General features: G+C 39.3%; 1 protein-coding gene across 3 annotated transcripts; it reads left to right on the top strand.

Moving 5' to 3' along the window:
• The first annotated feature begins 5,645 nt into the window (after positions 1-5,645).
• On the top strand, positions 5,646-20,689 carry RUFY1 (RUN and FYVE domain containing 1). Of its 3 annotated transcripts, none has more exons than XM_032197023.1 (18): positions 5,646-5,916; positions 9,302-9,475; positions 9,788-9,905; positions 10,562-10,663; positions 10,983-11,106; positions 12,193-12,251; positions 12,741-12,806; positions 13,331-13,400; positions 14,322-14,423; positions 14,833-14,949; positions 15,403-15,570; positions 16,840-16,937; positions 17,401-17,520; positions 17,641-17,770; positions 18,573-18,667; positions 19,104-19,152; positions 19,346-19,423; positions 19,962-20,689. In XM_032197023.1, exons 1-18 carry the CDS (start codon positions 5,646-5,648, stop codon positions 20,103-20,105), a joined length of 2,085 nt encoding a protein of 694 aa, XP_032052914.1. In that variant the 3' UTR covers positions 20,106-20,689. The 3 variants fall into 3 exon arrangements, with proteins under 3 accessions (XP_032052914.1, XP_032052917.1, XP_032052916.1); XM_032197026.1 differs by having other exon boundaries at positions 5,815-5,867; XM_032197025.1 differs by lacking the exon at positions 5,646-5,916 and adding an exon at positions 8,970-9,009.
• The last annotated feature ends 447 nt before the right edge of the window (positions 20,690-21,136 follow it).

Here is a 21,136-nt window from a genome sequence, read left to right as displayed (position 1 = left end):
AAATAGAAAGCTGAGAAAATCAAAAGGAAAAAAAAAAAAAACAGGAAATTGCATTTCTCACACTGTCTGCCACAATCTCTTTCATCTGTTTGCTTACTGCATCTTACAGATGGGACTTAGTTATGAGACTTCTATTATTTGGGGAGAAGACTTATCCAGACTGTAGCATGTTCTGCTCTCAGGTGCATAAATGCAGCGACACCACATCTGTACGCAAGCGCCTAAATGTTCTTTAGTGTCTTACGTTAAAAAGATTATTTTAGTGTTCCTATTAAGGAAGAAACATCATTTAACTGTATTGTAGGAAACTTAAAATCCTTCATCTAGTTCTCTTTCTTCCTTTTTACTGAAGCAGCAAAAGAGTCTGTTGTCTGATTTGCACAGTACCTTGCAACAATTTAATATCCTCTAGAATTCTGACTTTTTTAATACTATTAATTAGTAATCTTAACATAATTTTCCATAAATTTATATTGCTTAAACCTGAAGTCACGCTTTTGGGTGACATGAAAACACAGAAATTGGCAAAACAGTGGGCACCAGCAACACCTGACCCTGCTGGGCCAAGAGAAGAAGACCACACAGGAGAAAGAAGAAAGAGCAGTAGCTGCAGGAGGAATCTTGTGCTGCTCTTGATCCTTCCTCATCTCCTTAAAGAAAACAGCTGAGACTTTTTGGTGGAGCAGGGGAGCAGAAATATCTGGTCATTTTGGCAAGAGAACCACACTCATGGCTGCAGTTGGCCAAGGGAAGGAAACAAAACTGGTAGTGCAGGTAGATGCCAAAGGCAGAAAAAATCTGAGAACCACTCACCACAAATAAACTTACTGCCTCATGATTTTTGTAGCCATGGTATAGCAAATCATGCCAATGGTATTTTATTTGGGATAGAATTCTGTCTTAATTTGATGTCTGAATTGATGTCTGTTTTTTTTTTCATACTTTATAGATAACAGATTAAATTTTATAATGAACTTTCAATATTTTCTTTTAAAACATATGACTAAAGTAATTAACATTGGTTTTGTGCAGCATAAAAGTACTTTTCTAGACTTGTCTACAGACTATATCATGTATTTCATTGGATTATTATTATATCTCAGAACATTTTCTTCTGTAATTTGCAACATACTTCTGTTACAATAATGGAACTCACGAGCTCATCTCTTCAGCTAATTAAGTCCATAGAAATATCCTCAGGTGTGTCAGCTGAAAACTGCATTAAGTAGCAAAAATGCCAGCGCACTGATACTGCATTCACATCTTACTGGGATTCAGCTTGTGATCACATTCATAATTCCTTGGACCCTCCCACCCTTCAGTCCAGCTAATTCACACCACTTTTATATAACCTTCAAAATTACACATCATCCAAAATTGTCTAGAGAGTGTAATAGAAACAAAAAGCAAGTTAGTAAAAGGAAAAAAAAATGTAACCCAAAACCACACAGGTCATGTAAGTCATTATACCATTCAAACATTCAAACAGACGCACCCTGATTTCTGGTTTGGTCTGTAGACTAAACCAAATTATCCAATTCCTCTAAGTTTCTTGACCCTTGTAAAGTACTTGAAAGTACTTGGAACATTATCCAACAACTTTTAACAGAGCAAAATCTGTTGTAAAATACTACCCGTTTCAAACCCTAGAACTTGGAAATGACCCTGAATTCACTAGCAGCTAGGGTTGCATTATATATGCACATCTAGATTCCTAGAGATATATGCAATTGTCACAAATTGAACTTACTATAAGAGTTACCCAATCAACAATTGAACTCCCTTTTCCCAAAAAGGCCTGTTAGCACAGCTGGTATCATGGGGCACTACAAGTGTCATTCATGTTAATATACAAGTTTTCCTATTTTAAAAGTTTGGTGGGGGAAAGTAAAACTTTTAAAGGGGCGTGGTTTTGCCTTTGCTCAGTTTTATTCCCAACAAGTGGCCACATAAAGATCCTCTTTAAAATATATATGGTAGTTTAAGGCTGGCACAAAAAAACTGGTATTTATAGACCCTGCTGGGAAAGTGGCACCTTGTGAGCTATTTGCTGTTTCCCAGGTAGCTTCACAGCATGAGATTTGCTCGTAGTGTCCTTGCTGTATATTAAATGCTGCTCTGTGAAAAAAAGTAGTGCCGTGGTGTCACCTAGTGGGAAGCTCTGCTAGCTGCCTCTGTTTTCACAGTACCAACAAACAATGTGGTAAATAACAAAAAAAAAAAAAAGAGAAAATTGAGGTGTTGTTTTTATCTGCTGACATTCCAGTCTACTATATTGCTGTTACAGACCTTTTTTTTTGTTTTTGTTTGTTTGTTTGTTTGTTTTTTCTCTTTGTTTACTAAAAGCAAGTGATAGTTTAGAGTTGAAAAATACTGGATTTTCCCCAGACTTAATATACACCTGATGAGTAAATTTGGTCTTCACTGGCTGATTTAAACATATACTAAACTCTGATGCCACCCTTTTGATTCTGTACCAGTATTTTAATGAAAGTTTCTATTCACTATTCTACTCTATTTTTCCCTTTATCTACTAGAATGACACACATTTCCACCTAGTATTATTTCCATTTCAACTCAGCAATTCTAACGACTTGTGAGATAACACTTTCAAACAGCTGATTCTTTCTGCAGTAATGAGGATTGCTTCAAGAAAGGCATTGGTGGGAGTATTTGCATCAGGGACCATACATTTGTGGTTTAAAATAAATAAATAAATAAATTGCTTTGAGTCAAGACAGGTGTGATAGCACAACCAAAACCAATCTTTTTTTAAGAAAGTTCATTGATTAGAAGTGATTGGTGATATTAGCTAATTTGCTGAGGGTAGAACAACAGTTAAAACTGCTGTCTCTAAAAGTGTGACAACTTAATCACTGTTATAATGGGGGAATTTATTCAGTGCGATGGAATGTGCTTTGGGTTTTATTGTTTTGGGATTTTTTTTTGTGAGTTTCTAGCAAATGATAACATGTTTTTGTTAACATTGTTTTTCCTCAGCTGGCATTCCCTTACTCCAGTGCACAAGGGGAGGAAGGATCTAATGGCTTGTGGAATAGGAGGGAGGGAACGGTATAATGCAAGCTTTGCTGGCAGATGTTATAGGAATGCAAGGTATAACTGACAGCTAATTACAAAGTTCACTTGTTAGCATACTATGGCATTTTTGGCTGAATTAAAATATCTTAAGCATGTGATTCATCTGAAACATTAAATGGCAAGTGAAGCTTCTTAAATCATTACTCTACAAATAAGTAAATCTGAGATAAAGAGGAATTAACCAAAGACACTGTCCTGAAAAGTGTCATTGGGTGGGAAATTAATATCCCTTTCAGAGTCACTAAATGCAAATGATACAGATTCTCCTTTTCTAGAATTAACCATCTTCCATTTTGGCTAGTAAAACTTTTGTCCTAAAGATACAGTTTCCTGATTAATAAATGAGTCCTTCAGGAATAATCTATTTCTGTACTTCAAATTCACCAGTATTTAAATATCTCCAATTTTATAAATATTTCAATATTTAAGAAGAAGGAAGAGGGGTGGCAATAAAACTTAACAAAGCCACGTACGATCTGCATAAAAAAGGGAACTGAATTTCACACAGCTTAGAGAGCTTCATGATGACACTTTTTCATTTTTAGAAGCATCTTGTTGTTTTCTAAGGATAGGAAAGGCAAATAGCAGTAACTGGGTCACTTAGTTTCCTGACTAACTTCTCAGTGAGTCCTAACGTCTTTAAGTCCTCAAAACTTTTATGTTTGTAATTACATGGAACTGATATGTATTTATTTTGGCACACCTAGAGCCACATAATGGGCTCTCAAAAGAAAATGCTGTTCATCTTCACATGAATAGCAAGAGCTAGACTAGTGGTCTGTAAAGAAGAGACTACAGTGGTGAAATATCAGTGTCTGCAGAAGCCAAAAATAAAAATGAACCCACTTTCAGAGCTAAATGTGAGTAGCGTTATTCATGCATAGTGCCTCTCATTGACAAGAAGACAGCTTGAAACCAAAGTAACAAACTTTTTTTTTTTTTTTTTTTTTTTCTAATGTGTTTAAAGCTGTATCCTATGTAAACTACTTCCTCTGTGGTTGTTTCTTTAGTCTGTACACTGAAATGTTTTTTTAATAGTGACTTACAGAAAGATGATCACAGACTGTGGTACTTTCAATTACTGTTTTTACAAAGTCGCTAATTGTAAGGCAGTATGGGGAAGTTTAATGCATCTGTAGCTATTGGAACGACACACTGAGAGGTGATCAGGAGTCTTGGTTTGTTTTTATTTTCAGTCACAAAAATTTTCAAGTCCTATTCTTCAGCTGTATTGAAAAATAATGTATTTAGAAGCTTGGAATCCTGCTTCGCTCATCTAGCAAATATTGTCCTGACTCTTAATATTGGGTGCATAGTGATGGCAAAAAATCAATGTCAAGTCTTACTCACATCAAACAGAAGTATGTTCATGTCAGCAACAGCAAGAAAAGGACTTGCGAAGCTATTAGATACTATGGCCATATAAACCCACTGTCAAGTACTTCTTGAGTCCACTAGATGGAGTAAAATTTCTCTCTGCACCCTTTCAGCAAAAGTAGCTCACAGCCTATACTTAGCTCATATGAATCATGTGTGAATAAGAGGCTGCTGATCTCTGAATTCCCAACAAAAATGCAAGAGTTTCCTTGGACCTTGTGGAGCAGGAGTTGTTAAACTTTCAGTATCTGAGAAGCCAAGAGGACAGAATCAATCTTAAACTAGCTTAACGGGGGGAAATAAATAAGACATGAATACTAATAAAATACTAACATGAATATTTAGTTTACTGCAATTGACATCCCAACTCTACTATTCCCTCCCCCCTTCACTCATTTCTTAGGAGGAGAAAAAAAAAAAAAAAACTTTTTTCTGTATGGCAAAAAAGCTAATGTGCAGCATCTCCTACATCATGAAAATGTGAGTGCTGTAGCTCAGGTACGTACCATTCCTGGATGGAAAAAATATACGATAAACCATCAATAGCTGTGACACACACTAAGGCTGTATTTTCATACAAGGGCCATTTCAGTTCCCCTTTATGACACATGCCTTCTACCAACCACAGCCCAAATACGTTAAAGAAGTCGTCTTACTGTCTGTAGCTATTTTGTAGTGACAGCGATACAAGCAAGCGCTTTTCACAACAGTGAACCTGCCATTCCTGTCCACCAGTTTCACCAAGCTAGGATGACTTGAGTTACAGGCGAAGTAATAAAGATCTTTTTAAGTTTTCATAACACTGCACAAATCCAGGATTTCAAAAGCTGGTACAAATTTTCTAATTGAAAGTAATATTTGGGAAGAGAATGCAATGAAAAAAAAAATCTGCAGAGCGCACTTTTGTTAGTTTGACAACTTGTTTAAAAAGTAAACTCTTGCTCGGTTTGCCATGCCCCTCCCTGCTCCCCCCTCCTAAATCTTTAACCCAGAACACGGAGCAAACTGCAGAGCTCTGGAAAGGCTCGGCTCGGTCCTGCTGGTGCATGCACCTGCTGTAAAAGATTTGAGGGGGCTGTGGGTACCTGGTGCTTGCCCTGCAGCCAGCGGGCAGGGCGTGGGGCTGCTGCCTGGAGTGCGCCTGATCAGGGTCATATGACACGGCGAAGATGGCTGACGGGGAGAAATGCACTGCTGCTGCTGCGGGAAGGCAAGAAGACTTTGAGATCATTGACAAAAACCAGATTCCTAGTGCAAACGAGCTGAAGAACGAGGAAAAAGAGAAAGCGGCAGAAGAAGCGAGGTGGTCTGCTCCGATCTTGTCGCTGGCTAAGAAAGCCTCGGAGAACTTAGCGCTGAGCTATGGCAACGCTCTGAAGTCTGCAGCTTTGGTAGGATTCATATCCAAACCAGTCAGCAATGACAACACAGCAAAAACAAGTATGGTTATGTTTATTTAGTACCCTTGCTTTTATGCTGCGCAAATAAGTTAGCTCCCGTAAGTGGCGTTTCTTAGGGAGTGATGCGTTGTTGTTACTTGGAGTTTGTTGTTAAAAATCTGATGCTGCAGTTTTTTATTTAAGGGAAATTATACGAACAACATAGGTGTGGAACTAACAAAATATATTACAACCAAAAGAATCCTAAACTGTTAATATGTTTGGGAAAGTTGACTTTATTTTTTGTGCGGTGGGCTTTTATTAATTCTATTTCTCCCTCTCCCTCTACGTTCAGCTCAGCAGCAGCTGCCTGTGCTAGGAAGGATTGGCTGGATCTCTGGGGGCTGGCTCAGGGAGGGAACCAGGCTGATACTTCTTGCATAGCTTTCATGTCAGAAAGTGGACAATTGGACTAAGAAACAGCTTTGTTATAAATTAACTATGCTAAAAATAGCTTTACTTAGTTACAGCTTGCTTTGCTGAACATCTGTGTTCATCAGTATCGTAACCATATGGATTTATGGAACAGATTTCTTAAAATGGAATTAAGAAGGCTTTAGTGGGATCCTTACAGAAATTAGAGCTCAGTAATACTTAGAGCATGGAAACAAAACCATTCAGATGTAGGAATTGGATGTGTTAGTCTTGTATTCCAGGCTAGTTCTTGATGGTTTTGGAGCAGTGGAACTCAGTTATGCTAACTGGTTCAGGCCTTCTTGTTTTCAGTATTAAGTGTTCAAGCTGCATTTCTCTGGGGATGAATCATAACTATATGGTGGAATAAATCTTTGTTGATGGACTTTTTTTTTTTTTTTTTTTTTATGAAAGTACTTCAGTGTTACATAGGCAGGTAGTTAGAGTTCAAGATTAATCATGTCCTGAAAAAAATAGATTCTTATCTTTTCCTGCACTACGGTCTCACAGCAAACCTGGATGCCCATCCTGAGCAGCTGGGATTTAATCTGAGGCAGAATATCTCATTACCTTCAGCTGCGTTTGAAATAACGCTCTGAATAGACGTAATTCAACACAACACATGGTATTTGGTGAGGAGTTGAGAAAACAATATTCGCCTTCCTGAAGTGAAGCTCCCAAACCTAATGAGACTTTTACCACAACCTTTCACCCTCCTATCTCTGAAGTAAGGGAATACAGTGCTACCTTCCCAAATTGTTCAAAGCATTTTGATAACATGTTGATGACTTATGGAAAATTGCAGAAGAAAAACTTGTTCATAACTTAGGTGATTTAGTGTCTGTTCACATTACATCTATTCAGCCCTCCTGTATAAAGAGCTTTCCTATCAACTTTGACCAAGCACTATACATATTCAATTTAAAGCTTGTATTTTTAAATAATATGTGGTCTGCCACATATGTGGTCTACTTGTGGAACACTAGATAAAGAAGGCAGCAGGGATCAAGCTTTCTTTATAACCTCTACCTCCTATTTCATATCTGTTGATCACATGTAAATACTGCTGCACACTATGTACTCAGCTGGACAGATAGAAAGGGCAAGATACATCATAAACCCATTTTCTGTATTTGATTAAACTATCCTGCCTGGCTGGGAAGGCAGGAGCTACAAATCTAAAGAATATGAGTCAAGAAAGACTGCGTGTCTTAAAGACCAAAAGATGGAGAATTATCAGCTTTTCTTCAGGCTTCAGTTATTTTCAAGGTGTGCTAAATAGTGGACAGTAAACAAGGCATGGGGCTTCAAAATGATGATTAAAAAATCAGTTGATTAAGAGGCTGTCTGATAATGTTTTAAAAAAGATTGCAGCATATGTCTGGGATCTTTTGCACTTGCATAACTCAATTTCTGATCTTTGAGGTTTGACTTTCATAATCTGCCTTATACCTGGATACTTTGCATGTATCTACTAGTACGTAGTTTTGCAAAAGGTGTATTTGACTGTGTAAATTTGCAACAGTCAAAATAATTGTTCAAATTATTATTTAAACTTCTTACAAATTTTTAAGAGGACACTACTTAACTGAAGTTTGTGTTCATAAAGAATATTCCATACACATTATTATTTATTTTTTTTTAAGTCTGGACAATATAATATTTTTTAAGTTGTGTACAATATAATACGTGTACCTCTTGAGCAAGTCTTACAAGCCAAACAGTCCTGATAAGTTCAAGTTCAGGAAACGCCCAAAATAACTTGATGAGTTGCTACTGAATACTTCAACAAATATTTCTAGTCAGGTTTTCTTTCTGTTTTTAATGTATAACTTGGCAATGCTGAAATCAAAATTCAAAGTACTACAGCCCTTAAAATCCTCAGTCTCATCTCAGACATTATAAGCAATTTTGAGGCATCGACTAAATTGACTGAAGATACTAACATGAGACAGGTAGGCTACTGGGAAGACAAGAGCTCATGTGCCCCGTTATTGAAATCCATATGATTAGGATAGCTGTTTTCACTCTTTTCGTAGGGAAATTTTTTGCTCAATTCTAGATAACCATCCTGTGCGGAAGAAGGTAATGATGAAAATTAGTACCTGGATAGACTTTTGCATGGTGTTAGTAATAGTTTTAACAATCTTGCATGTGATTAACATAGGGGGTCTACCTGTTGCACTTGGTCTTCTGTACGTGCTGTTTCTGTGGGCAGCGTGGCCCCATTTGATGCACAGACACCAGGAATCTCCTAACGCAACGTCCCTGCCTCAGAAAGTCACTTAGGTGTAGTGGTGGCAGCATCTGTCAGCACCTGCGTGAAGATAAAGTGCTAGCTGGCACCCTGCCTTTTTTTTTTTTTTTTTTTTCCTTTTTTTTTTTGTGGCTTGTTTTGTTTCTTACCCCTCGTTCGGGAGGAGCACACCTCTTCCCCAGCACGAGGGGAGCCTCGGAGCAGAGCACTGAGGCCCCTGAAGGCTGCGGGACCTGGAGCCGCGGCTCCCTGAGGCGCCGAGGCCGCCAGGCGGGGGAGCTGGAGGCGGCGCGGAGCGGCCCCGGCTCCACAAAATGGCGGCGGCCGCGCGAGCACCGCGAGAGGCGCGGGGAGGGAGGCGGGGTTGCCGTGGTAACGCAGGAGCCATGGGGCCCGGCCTCGGGGGCAGCCCCTGCCCCGCAGGTAGGGCCGGGGGCGGCAGGGTTAGGGATGGTGGATGCTCTCCCGGTGCTGGGGCTCCCCAAGCCGCTGTGGTTCTCCTGCCGTCCTCGGTTCTGGAGCTCCGCGGTCAGTGCGGTGAGGGGGGGGCTCCCCAGCGCCTCCGCTCACCTCAGCAAGATGGAGGCTGCGATGAGGAGACGGCGCTCCCCGCAGCGCCGGGAGGGAGCAGGTGGAGCGTGTTGCTGAAAAAAAAATAAAAATAAATAAAAATAAGAAACGCTTTTCTTGTTTCACCCTTGTCCCCGCCGCCCAGGTGTGCGATACCACGCCATGGAGGAGCGTGCCAACCTGATGAACATGATGAAGCTCAGTATCAAAACCCTCATCCAGTCGGCCCTGAGCCTGGGCCGCACGCTGGACTCGGACTTCCCTCCCTTGCAGCAGTTCTTCGTGGTGCTGGAGCACTGCCTCAAGCATGGCCTGAAAGGTGGGCGCCCGCTCCCTCGGCCTGGCCGCTGCGCTGAGGAGAGGCGGATAACGGGGTCGATGTCGTGTCTCCGGTGTGACTTCTTGTGTTGTTAACGTCAGTTGCATATGGTGAATGGTTCTAGGCAGCCTTCCCCATTATAAGTGTGTTTTTATCCTCAGATATAAGCCATGCCTCCTAAACTGTCAATTTTTTTTTTAATGCCCCATTTCTGTTGGTGTATTAGGAGCTGGTAAGGTGAAGTAAAATGTGGAAGGTTGGAGGTGGAAGCCTGTCGGTTCTCATCACAAACTTCTCTATATACTCCCGTAGTGAAGAAGACCTTTATTGGGCAGAACAAATCTTTCTTTGGTCCTTTGGAGCTTGTGGAAAAATTGTGTCCTGAAGCATCAGATATAGCGACTAGTGTTAAAAATCTGCCAGAGTTGAAGTAAGTTGGTTGTTGGGGAATATGTGTTTCACTTATACTGCTGGGTAAAAGAATCCTTTGGGTAGTCTCTTGCATTGGGTAGTCTCTCTCATTCAGTAATGAGATCTCTTTCCCAAAGAGAAAAATAGGGTATTTGGCTTTGATTTCTCCAAGAAATAAGGAGGCCATCTCAAAATATTCAGTGCTTCTGATTCAAACAATATTGTCCAATTAAAAACAGTATGTGGAAACTTCTGTGAGCTTGCTAAAAATAGCTGTAGTCTTCACCTATTTTTTTTCCTCTTGTTTCCATCACTTGTATGGTTTTGTCTAACATTCTGCATGTTTGTATTTCGTTTAGATAATTTGGTATAATGAAGGGACTAGTGTTATGTTAAGAATGCATGAACAGCTGGGTTGTTGTGCTAGTTGAAAATATGTAGATATTTCCAGTTTGTGCAGGTTTTACAATGTACTTTCCCTTCATGGAAGCAATGGGATGTACTCAAATGCCTCTCTGTTCTGGAGACGTTTTATTTCCCCTGGGATTTTTTTTTTTCTTTTTTTTTTTTTAGTAAATAACTACCTTTGTCTCCCTTCGTAAAGAGAAGATTCTGAATTGCACAGATGCGCTTAAACTTTTTGTTTTTACCAAAACATGTGGTGTTTTATTTTAGGACTGCTGTGGGAAGAGGAAGGGCTTGGCTTTACCTGGCACTCATGCAAAAGAAGTTGGCAGATTATCTCAAAGTGCTCTTGGACCACAAGCATCTATTAAGGTAACAGTACAGACACACGTACGTTGTATTCACTGAATGTACTTGGACTGCTGTAGTAGGAGGTCATTAATTGACCAGTTGAATTTTAAACTTCTTCTTGCAACCTGCAGAGCAGGAAGTTGTTCGTTGCTTTTGTAGTGAACCTACAGTCACAAGTATTTTCTGTGAACGTTCAGCATCTTCTGCCTTGCACAGTAAATTAGTAAGGGACTGATTAGCTGAGCTTTATAAGGACTACATTACTATTTAAATTATTTTGGTGATAGAAGTACCATTAAAATTACAATGTGCAGTGATGCCTTTATAATATTTCTTCTAGTGAGTTTTACGAGCCTGATGCGTTGATGATGGAGGAGGAAGGAGCAGTCATTGTGGGTCTGTTAGTTGGACTGAATGTTATTGATGCAAACCTTTGCTTGAAAGGAGAAGACTTGGATTCCCAGGTGAAGATTAAGTTTAAATAAGATCAATTCTTAAAAGACTCCTGTAGAATTAAGCACATCCATAAATGTTTTACTGAGATGGGTCCAGAATTTCTAAATCTGTTATGCAGACAGTGTTTGTCATTTTAAGTGGGCATATGAATGCCTCATGAGAAATCAAACATTAAATGAGCTGAGTTAATGACATGACATTGTCGAGATCAGTCTGCTAAGAGTTCATGGTGGGTTTCATTTTGGGGGTGGTGATAGTTTTCTTTTGGTTTGGGGGTGGGGAATGATATCCCAGATGTCTGCTGCTTCAGTGAAACAGGCCAGGAGTTTAAGGAATGCTTTGAGATATTCATGGCCCAAGTAAATGAATGGCATTTTTGTTTAATTTAATGTTACATTGACCTCTGCATAACTTACTATGTCTTGTAATTCAATACTATGTCCTGTTTCAGCCAATCTGTTTTATTTTTATATTAGATAAACTTTGACAAAATGGGTCAGTAGCATTGCAGGAGTCTAACCCTCTTTCTGTGCTAGAAATTAAAAGTGTATGTGGCTGTAACTTAATTCTTACTAACCTTTTTCTTCTTTAAGAGAGACTGTTGCAGAAGATACTGAAATTATGTTGCCTGTTCTACAAACCTTGAACATGGCTAGCTGTTAATTCTCTGATTTTGTTAAAGAGATTACTTAAATGTCAGGTCCCTGCAAGAAGATACTGTGTTTGTTTGTAGAAAGTCTGATTTAAGGTGTTTTATTTCCATTTGGTAGGTGAAGACAGGAATGTCCTGTTTAGAGGCTCATCACATTTCTCACACTGACAAGTACATAAGTATCCATCACTTCCAGTAGCAGTTTATAGGAATGCTGTCAAAACTAATAACTCCTGGGAAACCAAGCACACTGAATATAGTCATTTTGATGTTTTTATGACAAACACTGGCTTGCAAGTTTGTTTCAGTTGTGACGAGTATAGGTTTTACCTGTCTTCCTAAATCTAAACTTTAGATTTTTACTTTTTTCCAAATATAATGTCAGCTGCTACTCAAGAATTGCACTGTGAAAGTGTGTTAACTTATTTAATATGTTTTTCAGGTTGGAGTGATTGATTTTTCCTTGTACCTGAAGGAAACGCAGGACAGTGATAGCAAACAGTACGTATTAAGTTTTTCGAAGAACAAAGCTGTCAGATCTGTGGGAACATATCAGTGCTAGAGGTCTCAAAGTCTTCTAGTCATTCAAAACACATAATCCTAAATAGATTTGTTTACTAAATAAAAACACAGTAAAGGTTGAGGCCATGGCAGTTTTAACAATACATGTGGGGAGTCTGTCCCAAGCCAGGACCAAATTAAGAGCCCACAATTTTAGGTAGTGTATTTCTTGATTTTTAGGAGATATGATCTGCCTAGGCACCTTTTGTTTCTTCCTTTTGCCTCTAAAATCATAATGCTATTCCTGTACTTCGCTGATTTTTGGGACAAAAAAGTCATCTTACTGCTTCCCAGTCCAGCTCAAACACAAGTATTTTTAGAAGAAAAAGAAAAGGTTTGCAAAACTATGCTGAAAATCCTAGTACAAATTAACACTTTCAAATAAAAAGAATTATATTCTCAAATAATAAATTTTCACTTTACAATTAGAGATGGAGGGATCACTGCTGTTCTTGACCAGAAGCATTATGTAGAAGAACTTAACCGGCATCTAAGGTAGGAGTTTCATCTATTCTAATGCATAAACACTCAATTTTCCATTACGACATTAAATGTCTTTGCCGTCAGTCATGTAGATTCTTGTCTGATAATGAAACGCCTTTTCTGATTCTTTGCCAAAGACTTGCTTTCATTTTGTAATCTTACTCTTCTGAGGGCAAACATAACACAAAAACAAGTCTGTGTAACCATGTTAGTTAACCGTGTGACAAGTTAACCATGCTGAAGCTTTCTAATGGTAAACAGGACATTTTGGAGATGAATTTGTGATAGAAGCATCTCGAGATTTGTTCTTTACATGGAGATGCGTTCTGCTTACAAGAGACAACCGTCTTTCCTCTGTTCTGTTTTTTGTGGTTTTTTGTTTGTTTGTTTGTTTTTGTTGTTGTTGTTTTTGTTTTTTTTTTCCCGGCTCCCTGAAGTATTTCACTGTTAGCAAATACAAGTATGGTTGTGGATAAGAATAAGCGTTGAACGTTGACACTTAATGTATTGTTTTTATGCATTTTTCCTTACTGCAGTTGCACAGTTGCCGATCTCCAAAACAAAATAGACTGTTTAGAGAAGACTAATTCAAAGCTGCAGGAAGAGGTTTGTGTCTGGCTGTTAAACATTTCTTAGCTCTCTTCTGTTAGAGGTAAAACACCCGAAGAATTCACCATAGGCTTAAACTGTTTCAACTGATACTAGCGTAGTACAGAGGACTAGCAAGAGCTGGGACACGTGGCCAGCTCTGTGGAAAGGTTTTGTTATTTTAGTAATTAAAATGCTTTTGGATACCCACTTGTTGGACTGGTTTCCTTAATTGAGGTGTTTTTCTTGCAGGTATTTCTCCACCCCAAAATAATCATATCACTTAGAAAATGATTTGTCCCTCTTCTTTCTGCTCACACATTCATATATCTGTTGTGTGAGGAATAGAAGTAAAAAAAAAAAAAAAAAAAAAATCCCAGTTCAACTTGGAAGCCATTCCTAGTTGCGAACTGAAATAAAAGCCAGCAGCAGCACACATGATGAAGGCAGGGAGGGTTTCTGTTTGTTTGTTTTTAGGTGATGGTTGTTTTATGTTTTTTATTATTACATGTATTAGTTCTGACTGCATTAGTATAGTCCAATTTCTAACACACCTTTTGGTGCATCTCCACTTGAAACTGCCATAAGGCTCCAAAGGCGAATGTCAGCCCTGACGTGGCATGTGCCTTCTAATTCATACCAGAAGGAATACTACAGACCTCAAACCTGTGGTGGTTTTTATGCCTTTTACACTATGATAAATTTCTTTGTACAGATAATATTCAAAAGTAATTGAGGGCATGAAGCAGAGGTCAAGTAATAAATGTTGGTGGACTTATTAATTGAGGCTGCATAGTGAGTGTGGCTGCAAAATGGGCAGGCAGTTTCTGGGAAGAATGAGAAGCTCAAGAGGGAGAGTGAGAACTAACTATCTTTAGAATTCATCCTGATGCTGCATGGTTGTACATTGATAAAAATATACATGTGTTCTTTTCATAGCTGGCAGCAGCAACTGACCGAATTGGATCTCTTCAGGAAGAGCAGCAGCAGTTAAAACAACAAAACGAATTAATCCGTGAACGGAGTGAAAAAAGTGTAGAGGTAGGACAACGATTTAAAAATGGGGATCCTTAAAATAATCAAGCTCTCTTGTTCAACGGGAGTTAGTGCTCTTGAAAGAGCTTTGAACTGGAATGCTAAGTACCACTGTTTAGCACACTACTGTAAATCACTGATTATTATAATATGCACGTATATTGGATTTTGCTGTTCTCTGCCAGAGACTTAAATATGTTTGCAGAAGGGAGACGGCAATAAAAGTGTTAGAATGGTTTCTTGTTATTTTTACTCTTTGAAATTTCAGTTTATTAATGTTGGCTAGATTTTAATCATAAAGTGGTAGGATTTTGCTTGAAGTAGCATGTTCATTCTTGTGTGAAACTGTTTCTGAGGTACACTTAAATTGTGTAGCTTTGTAGTCTTATGTGGCTTTTGCTAATGTTTCTTATAGGTAACAAAAGAAGATACAAAAGTAGAATTGGATACTTACAGGCAGTCTCGGCAGGGTCTTGATGAAATGTATAGTGATGTCTGGAAGCAGTTGAAAGAAGAAAAAAAGATAAGGCTGGTAAGGAAACTTATTTATAGAAAGGAAAATGAAAGATCCAGGACTGTGTATATTAAAGTAGCATTACAAATATAAGATGTGTGCTGTGCACTTCTTGAAACTATTCAAAATTCATAATGGGTTTACAAGCAAGATGCTGGACATAGATCACTTACAGTGTCTGTAAAGAACTAGAAATCTGGGCTTTTGGAATGCTCAAACTGGAAGGTCTTCCCCTATTTAAAAATGTACTGAGATTATTACAGAAGAGGCTAAGATAAAAAGAAAAAGAAATGTAACTGTGTTTATGGAGGAAAATATGGTATGTGGACAAGGGTCACTTCCACAGTGAACTGCCAGTTGGTGACTGGTAAAGAGACTGACAAGGCTTGCTGTGTAGGTTTATGTGGGTTTTGGAAATGCTTACCTGTGGCACGTGGCTACGTCGTAGTAACTAGGAAATCTGTTTGTAAGGAACTAGAAAAAGAGTTGGAGCTACAGATCGGAATGAAAACAGAAATGGAAATTGCCATGAAACTTCTGGAAAAAGATACTCATGAAAAACAAGACACCCTGGTTGCACTTCGGCAGCAGTTAGAAGAAGTGAAAGCTATTAACTTGCAGATGTTTCACAAATCTCAGGTATGTACGTAGTGGTGAACAGAAAGAGCAGCTGGAGTGGTGGCTTTTCCATGCTGATCATGCACAAGGTGTGCAAATGCACTTACATGCATCTGAAGTAATAGATGCAGCAATTTTCTTAGGAATATCTATTTTAGAACTATGAAAGGAATTGTTTTTTTTTTTAATGTGTCATTGTTATGAGATTGGGGGTGTTTGGAAAGAAAGGGACTTTCCTTGAGAATGCTGTGTAGTGTGCCGTAGGATATCCAGGAAATGCTGAGAGAGGAAAAGATGGAGAGCTCTCACAGGGAAGAAAGTGGTTTTAAGGGTCTTTGTTTTAGCCACTGAATGACTAGTCTTTAAAAAATGTAATTACTTAATACAGCCAAGAACTGTTTTGCTTCTCCTTCCCATCTGTGTTGTCTTGCTTTTCACTTAACAGTTGATCATAGAAACCAACAACAAGCTTCTCTAAACCAATAGAAATTAAGTTATTTTCATGTAATTTCTGGAGTCTGTATCCAAATGGTCAACTGAGTGCTGTAGCTAGAGAAAAGGCAATGCTGGATCTGAGACGGGGGGAGCTCTGTGGTCAGGACTGGTCATACACTTGTAGACTTTTCTACAAGGAAATAATGAAGTGGTAGCATTTGCACAAAATATGCAGAGTTTGTGCCCATTAATGAAAGGGATTTAACTAGACTTCCCCTCCCATCTCTGGTGCCAGAAGTCCAAAGGTGACTTCTCTCCATTTTTATGGTCTGTTTCCTGATGTTTATTCAGGCTTTGTCCAGGCTTTTGCCTCCTTCACAGATGCATATAAATCTGCAGAGCAATAGCCAGTGAGGCCCCAGTGCTGAGGTATGCCTTTGCTTTGAAAAGCAGAATTTACTTGATGTAAAAAACCCTTTTCTTGGCTTTCTAGTTCCACACCCCTTAAGCGCAGCTGTTTCATTCAGATTGTAACAGTAACATAATCAGTATACTTACCCTTACAATATAATGTGACAGTTTTCTTCTTCAGACTCCTTAAAAGATTTCTGGCTTGTAGCTGATCTTGTGAGTCAGAGTTTAGTACACTAAAATGTTTTTCTGAACAAAGCAAATCGAGGAGTGTTTGCTCTGTCATTATCAGCATTTTGTTTGTGCATTCCATTTAGACGTAGGCACGGTTTGTAACAAGATAAACAGTCTTTATCTAGGGACTGACTTTTGTTAAGGCCTGACACTGTGCTTTCAAAAACTGCAACGTCTTACCTGCAGTGTCTGTTCACTTTATTCCTACAGAATGCAGAGAGTTCATTACAACAGAAAACAGAAGCAATATCCTCCTTTGAAGAAAAAACAAATGAGATGATGTCTTCTATGAAACAAATGGAAGAGAGGTAATTAGAAGCTTAACACCACTCATGTCGGTGGAAAGGTTTCAACTGAGACCTTTATAGAACGACCTTGTATTTCTCCATACAACACTATCAGTTATGTCTCCTATAGATATTTGGGCATGCATGCTAGCATGATGTTCTTTTTTTTCCTCCCCATTATCACTCTGTCATTATCTATTCCCTTTTCCCAGGCAAACATGCACATAGTTGACTCATTTGAAAATCATAGCTCTTTTCAGAGCAGACTGTTTAAAAACGTGTTGACATTAGATAAGGAACAGCTATGACTCCTGATTTTGTGTTTTGCAGAAACGGTTGTTTTCAAAAACTCAGTTGTTCTCTAGTATCATCAGGTTTAGCTTTCTGTAAAGGCATATATGGTAAATATAAAGGAACAAAATGACAGCAAATAGATACGGAATATGTGAATTAACAGCAAATGTACATGTTCCTTACTTTGCAGATTGCAGCACGCAGAAAAGGCAAGGCAAGCTGCAGAAGAAAGATGCAACAAGATGAAGCAAGAGCTTGCTGGCAGGCTTGACACTTGTCGGCAACAGATGTCCCAGCTGGACAGCAAATGGTATTTCATCAGTGTTTGTTTGTTTTTCCCCTCCTACCATTTCCTTAAGATGTGCTATCCTTAAGTGCCATAGGATATTTTCTGCTGTAGGCTTTCTCAGAATCAATTATTTTTAAATAGCTCAACTCTGGAAAAGGAGTTAAAATCTGAAAAGGAACAGAGACAAACTTTGCAAAGAGAACTACACCAAGAGAAGGATGCTACCTCTCTGCTTAAAACAGAATTGGAACAAATGGAAGGACTGAAAAAGGTATGCATAGTGCAAACATGCCCAGTGTCCAGAATTAAAGCTGACTTGAAATGAATGCAATGCTTGCATCTGTAGCAGATTTGTTGTTTCTGTACCATGCTCATCCTCTGAGTGGGTTAAAAAGCTTGGCTGATGTAACACAAGTCTGTACGTGAAATGCCAAGGGGAACTTGGAGCAGTGCAGGACTCGGGCAATTAAAACAGCTTAACTAGAGATGGCTGAGGAGGTTGCCATCTGAGCTACCTTAGCAACAAGTGCCTGAGCCACTTACCAGTCAGCCAGATGAAGAAGGGGACAAAAACCTCAGCAGCTGCCCTATGGTGGGATAGCCCTGCTCATGTAGGAAATGGCAGGTTCAGAGCTTTCAGTGGCTCTGTAAGAATAAGAACATGTTTTCAAACATTCAGAACAAATGAGATGTTTTGTTTTTAACATGAGAGTTCTTGTGAACCTAAAAAGAACATACTTCTGTGTATCTAGCAGTTTAGACTTTGAAGGCACAATTGCACATCAGTATCTGTCTATATGCTTGTGGTTGGCATAGGACTGCTGCAGTCTAGCTGTGTTCGAGGATGGTTAAAGCCTGAAAATCTTCCTCTATCTCTGGTAAACAAGATTAAATGACTTCATTGTAGGCTGAACAAGAACCCATGGGTAGTTTGTTCATGTAATGCTAAAATAAAGCCTTAGAAGTAGGTAGCTTTGTAAAGGAACTTATGCTTGTGAAATGCTTGGGTATTTTGGGTAGATGTTATGGATCAGACTTGGCACGCGAACTTGATTTTGTACTTAATTTTACAGGAACTGAGAAAACTGCAAGATGAGAAGCAGCAGTTAGAGAAAGTCTGTGAAGAACAGGAGCAAGCTCTTCAGGAAATGGGACTTCATCTCAGCCAGTAAGTTCTAAGAGTCGAACTACTGGAAGTGATGTGACTTGGGGGATAGTGTATCAAACTAACACAGATAATTCTAAAGCACATCCAGTTATATGTGAGAATTTTAGGAGGAAATTACTATGCACAGGGAAGCCACAAGATAAAGGTGAGGGAAGATCCTTGCATGAGTAAGCTGGCTGAGATGGGAAACTACAGTAAATGGGAACCTACGGTTCTTAGCGTAGAACTCTGCTTTTTCCATATTGCTTCTGAATATACCAAAGAAGGGGGGTTTACCCCAAGGTGACTGTTTCCTGGTGATACTAAGTGTAATGGTGAGCTGACTGAAAAAGAGTTTAGATTCAATGGTTGGACAGGGACATGGCAGGTAAAATTGAACACAACAAAATGGGAAGTCATGCAGAGGGAGTAATTTTTTTATTTATTTTTTTTTCAGATCTAAGCTGAAGATGGAAGACATTAAAGAAGTAAATAAAGCATTAAAGGTACTGTGTATCACATGGATATTTTGGCTAAACATGCATTTCACTTAGAACTTCAGATTTCACCGCAGTTAACTCCTAATTCATTTTATCTTATGTTAAAAAGATGGCTTTTGAAAAATACCAACAATAGGTTGGTGAACTGCTTCTGAACTTTATTTTTATCTGTACTGATGGCTTTGTTCCAATTTCATAGGGTCATACCTGGCTGAAGGATGATGAAGCAACACACTGCAAGCAATGTGAAAAGGAATTCTCTATCTCAAGAAGAAAGGTAGTGCTGTTCGGGGGTTTCTTCTCCTTTTCTCTCAGAAAACAATGCGTGCTGTTGCCTAGTTTGCTAAGGAAAGCTGACACTGCTTCGGTTCCAGATCTTGTTCTCAGGAATTCTAGTTACCATACCAACGGGAAGTCTTTGAAAAGACAGCTTCCACAGCTGTGTGTTCTGCCTGGGCCCTTTCCTTGGCAGGGAGCTGGTGTGAGCTGTGTCCCCTAGGTTTGTTTCAGTTCTCTGAACTGTACGTGAGGAGGACAGCAGCACTCTGACAGGCTGTGCTCGGTGCCTTCAGGCACAGGGAACCTCCTGCTCCTGCAGGAAGAACCTGGCAGCACCAGAGCAGCCAGGGAGCACCAGCATGGCCTAGGGAGGCCGCACTGGGTACTGACTGTGCTGCTCAATGCTGAGCTCTCTGCAGGAGGAAACTGCTGTGAGGGGTGGGATGTTAGTGGACTCTGAAGGCTTTTCTGAGTTTTATGTCCTCAATGTACTTTTTATTTAGGCAGTTGGTCTTACTTTAGCTCTTTGTTTGTAGCATCACTGCAGGAACTGTGGGGACATCTTCTGCAACACATGCTCCAGCAATGAACTTGCACTGCCATCGTATCCTAAACCTGTCCGTGTCTGTGATACGTGTCACACCTTACTACTTCAGCGGTGCTCATCTAATTCCTCCTAAGGCTCTGGTAACCTCTAAGGGACCACTTTAGCATTGGGAAAGTAGCCATTATTTTTTTAATTATGAATTCCAGGCACCTTCTGTGCAGCACTGTCTGCTCTCTAGTATTTTCCACTGTTGGATAGGTCAGTGTAAAAGAATGTAGGACTTAATTATGCAAGTTAATATTTCTCCAACTGGAATTACTGAGAAAACTTATTGTGTAATTTCCATTGAAGTTCTATTTGAGATTAAAATGCACACTCACTTTCCAATTTTTATAGACAAGGTATTTGTACTAAAATTTGTATATGGCATTTCTACAGTTACATGTAATCCCTGTAAAAGTTTATTCTGCACATTAATGTCACTTCCTCTGTGTTCAGTGTAGGTGTTCCTGTTTGTTATACTGGCTACTGTACAGTTTTGTATTTGTGCTGAGGAATGTCCATTTATGAATTATCTATGGAAAGAGCTTTATCCGTGTAAATGAATGTGCCTTCAGTATACTTCCTAGTCAAAACCTGCAACTTAACACTTGTTCTGAAAGTGGCTGTGAACACAGTATGGTAGCTGCACAATAAAGCCTTTTGCAAAAACTGAAACTGAAGTTCTGATTTCTAAAAGCTGAGAGGGTCACAGCTCCTGGAAGAGAGGGTTCTTGTGCCGAGGTCAAAGGCTTAAACTATAGAGACTGAAACACCTCTGGACTTGACCAACAGCTCCAGCATGCTTTGATACAGTATTCCTTTGGACAGGCTCCATAGAGCCAACTCTGAGGAAGTAACTGCTGTGCCTCCTTGAGAGGAAGAACAGAGCCCAGCATGCTGTGACCATCTACCTGGGGCTGCTGTTCACATTGACTGCCTTCAGGAGCAAGTATGGTGTTGCCTTCTTGCACACTTTAATTAGTTACACAGAGAAATAGCTACTGTGTCATGTGAGGGGAAGAGTAGCATCAGCTAGGAGTAGTCTTACCCTGCTCATAAACCACATCTTTAAGCACAGTTTGACAAATTGAATTTATTGAAACATGGCTGCACTAAGCTTTA

The sequence above is a fragment of the Aythya fuligula genome, chromosome 14, assembly GCF_009819795.1.
Source record: "Aythya fuligula isolate bAytFul2 chromosome 14, bAytFul2.pri, whole genome shotgun sequence".
Classification (NCBI taxonomy): Eukaryota; Metazoa; Chordata; class Aves; order Anseriformes; family Anatidae; genus Aythya; species Aythya fuligula.
The sequence above is the reverse complement of the archived record's forward strand: the minus strand, read 5'-3'. Positions and strand labels throughout refer to the sequence as shown.

Coding starts and splice junctions, on each gene's coding strand:
- RUFY1 (XM_032197023.1), top strand. CDS start 5,646: ATGGCTGACGGGGAGAAATGCACTGCTGCTGCTGCGGGAAGGCAAGAA. Junction 14,950..15,402: donor AAGAAAAAAAGATAAGGCTG/GTAAGGAAACTT, acceptor TCTGTTTGTAAG/GAACTAGAAAAAGAGTTGGA. Junction 19,424..19,961: donor TCTCTATCTCAAGAAGAAAG/GTAGTGCTGTTC, acceptor CTTTGTTTGTAG/CATCACTGCAGGAACTGTGG.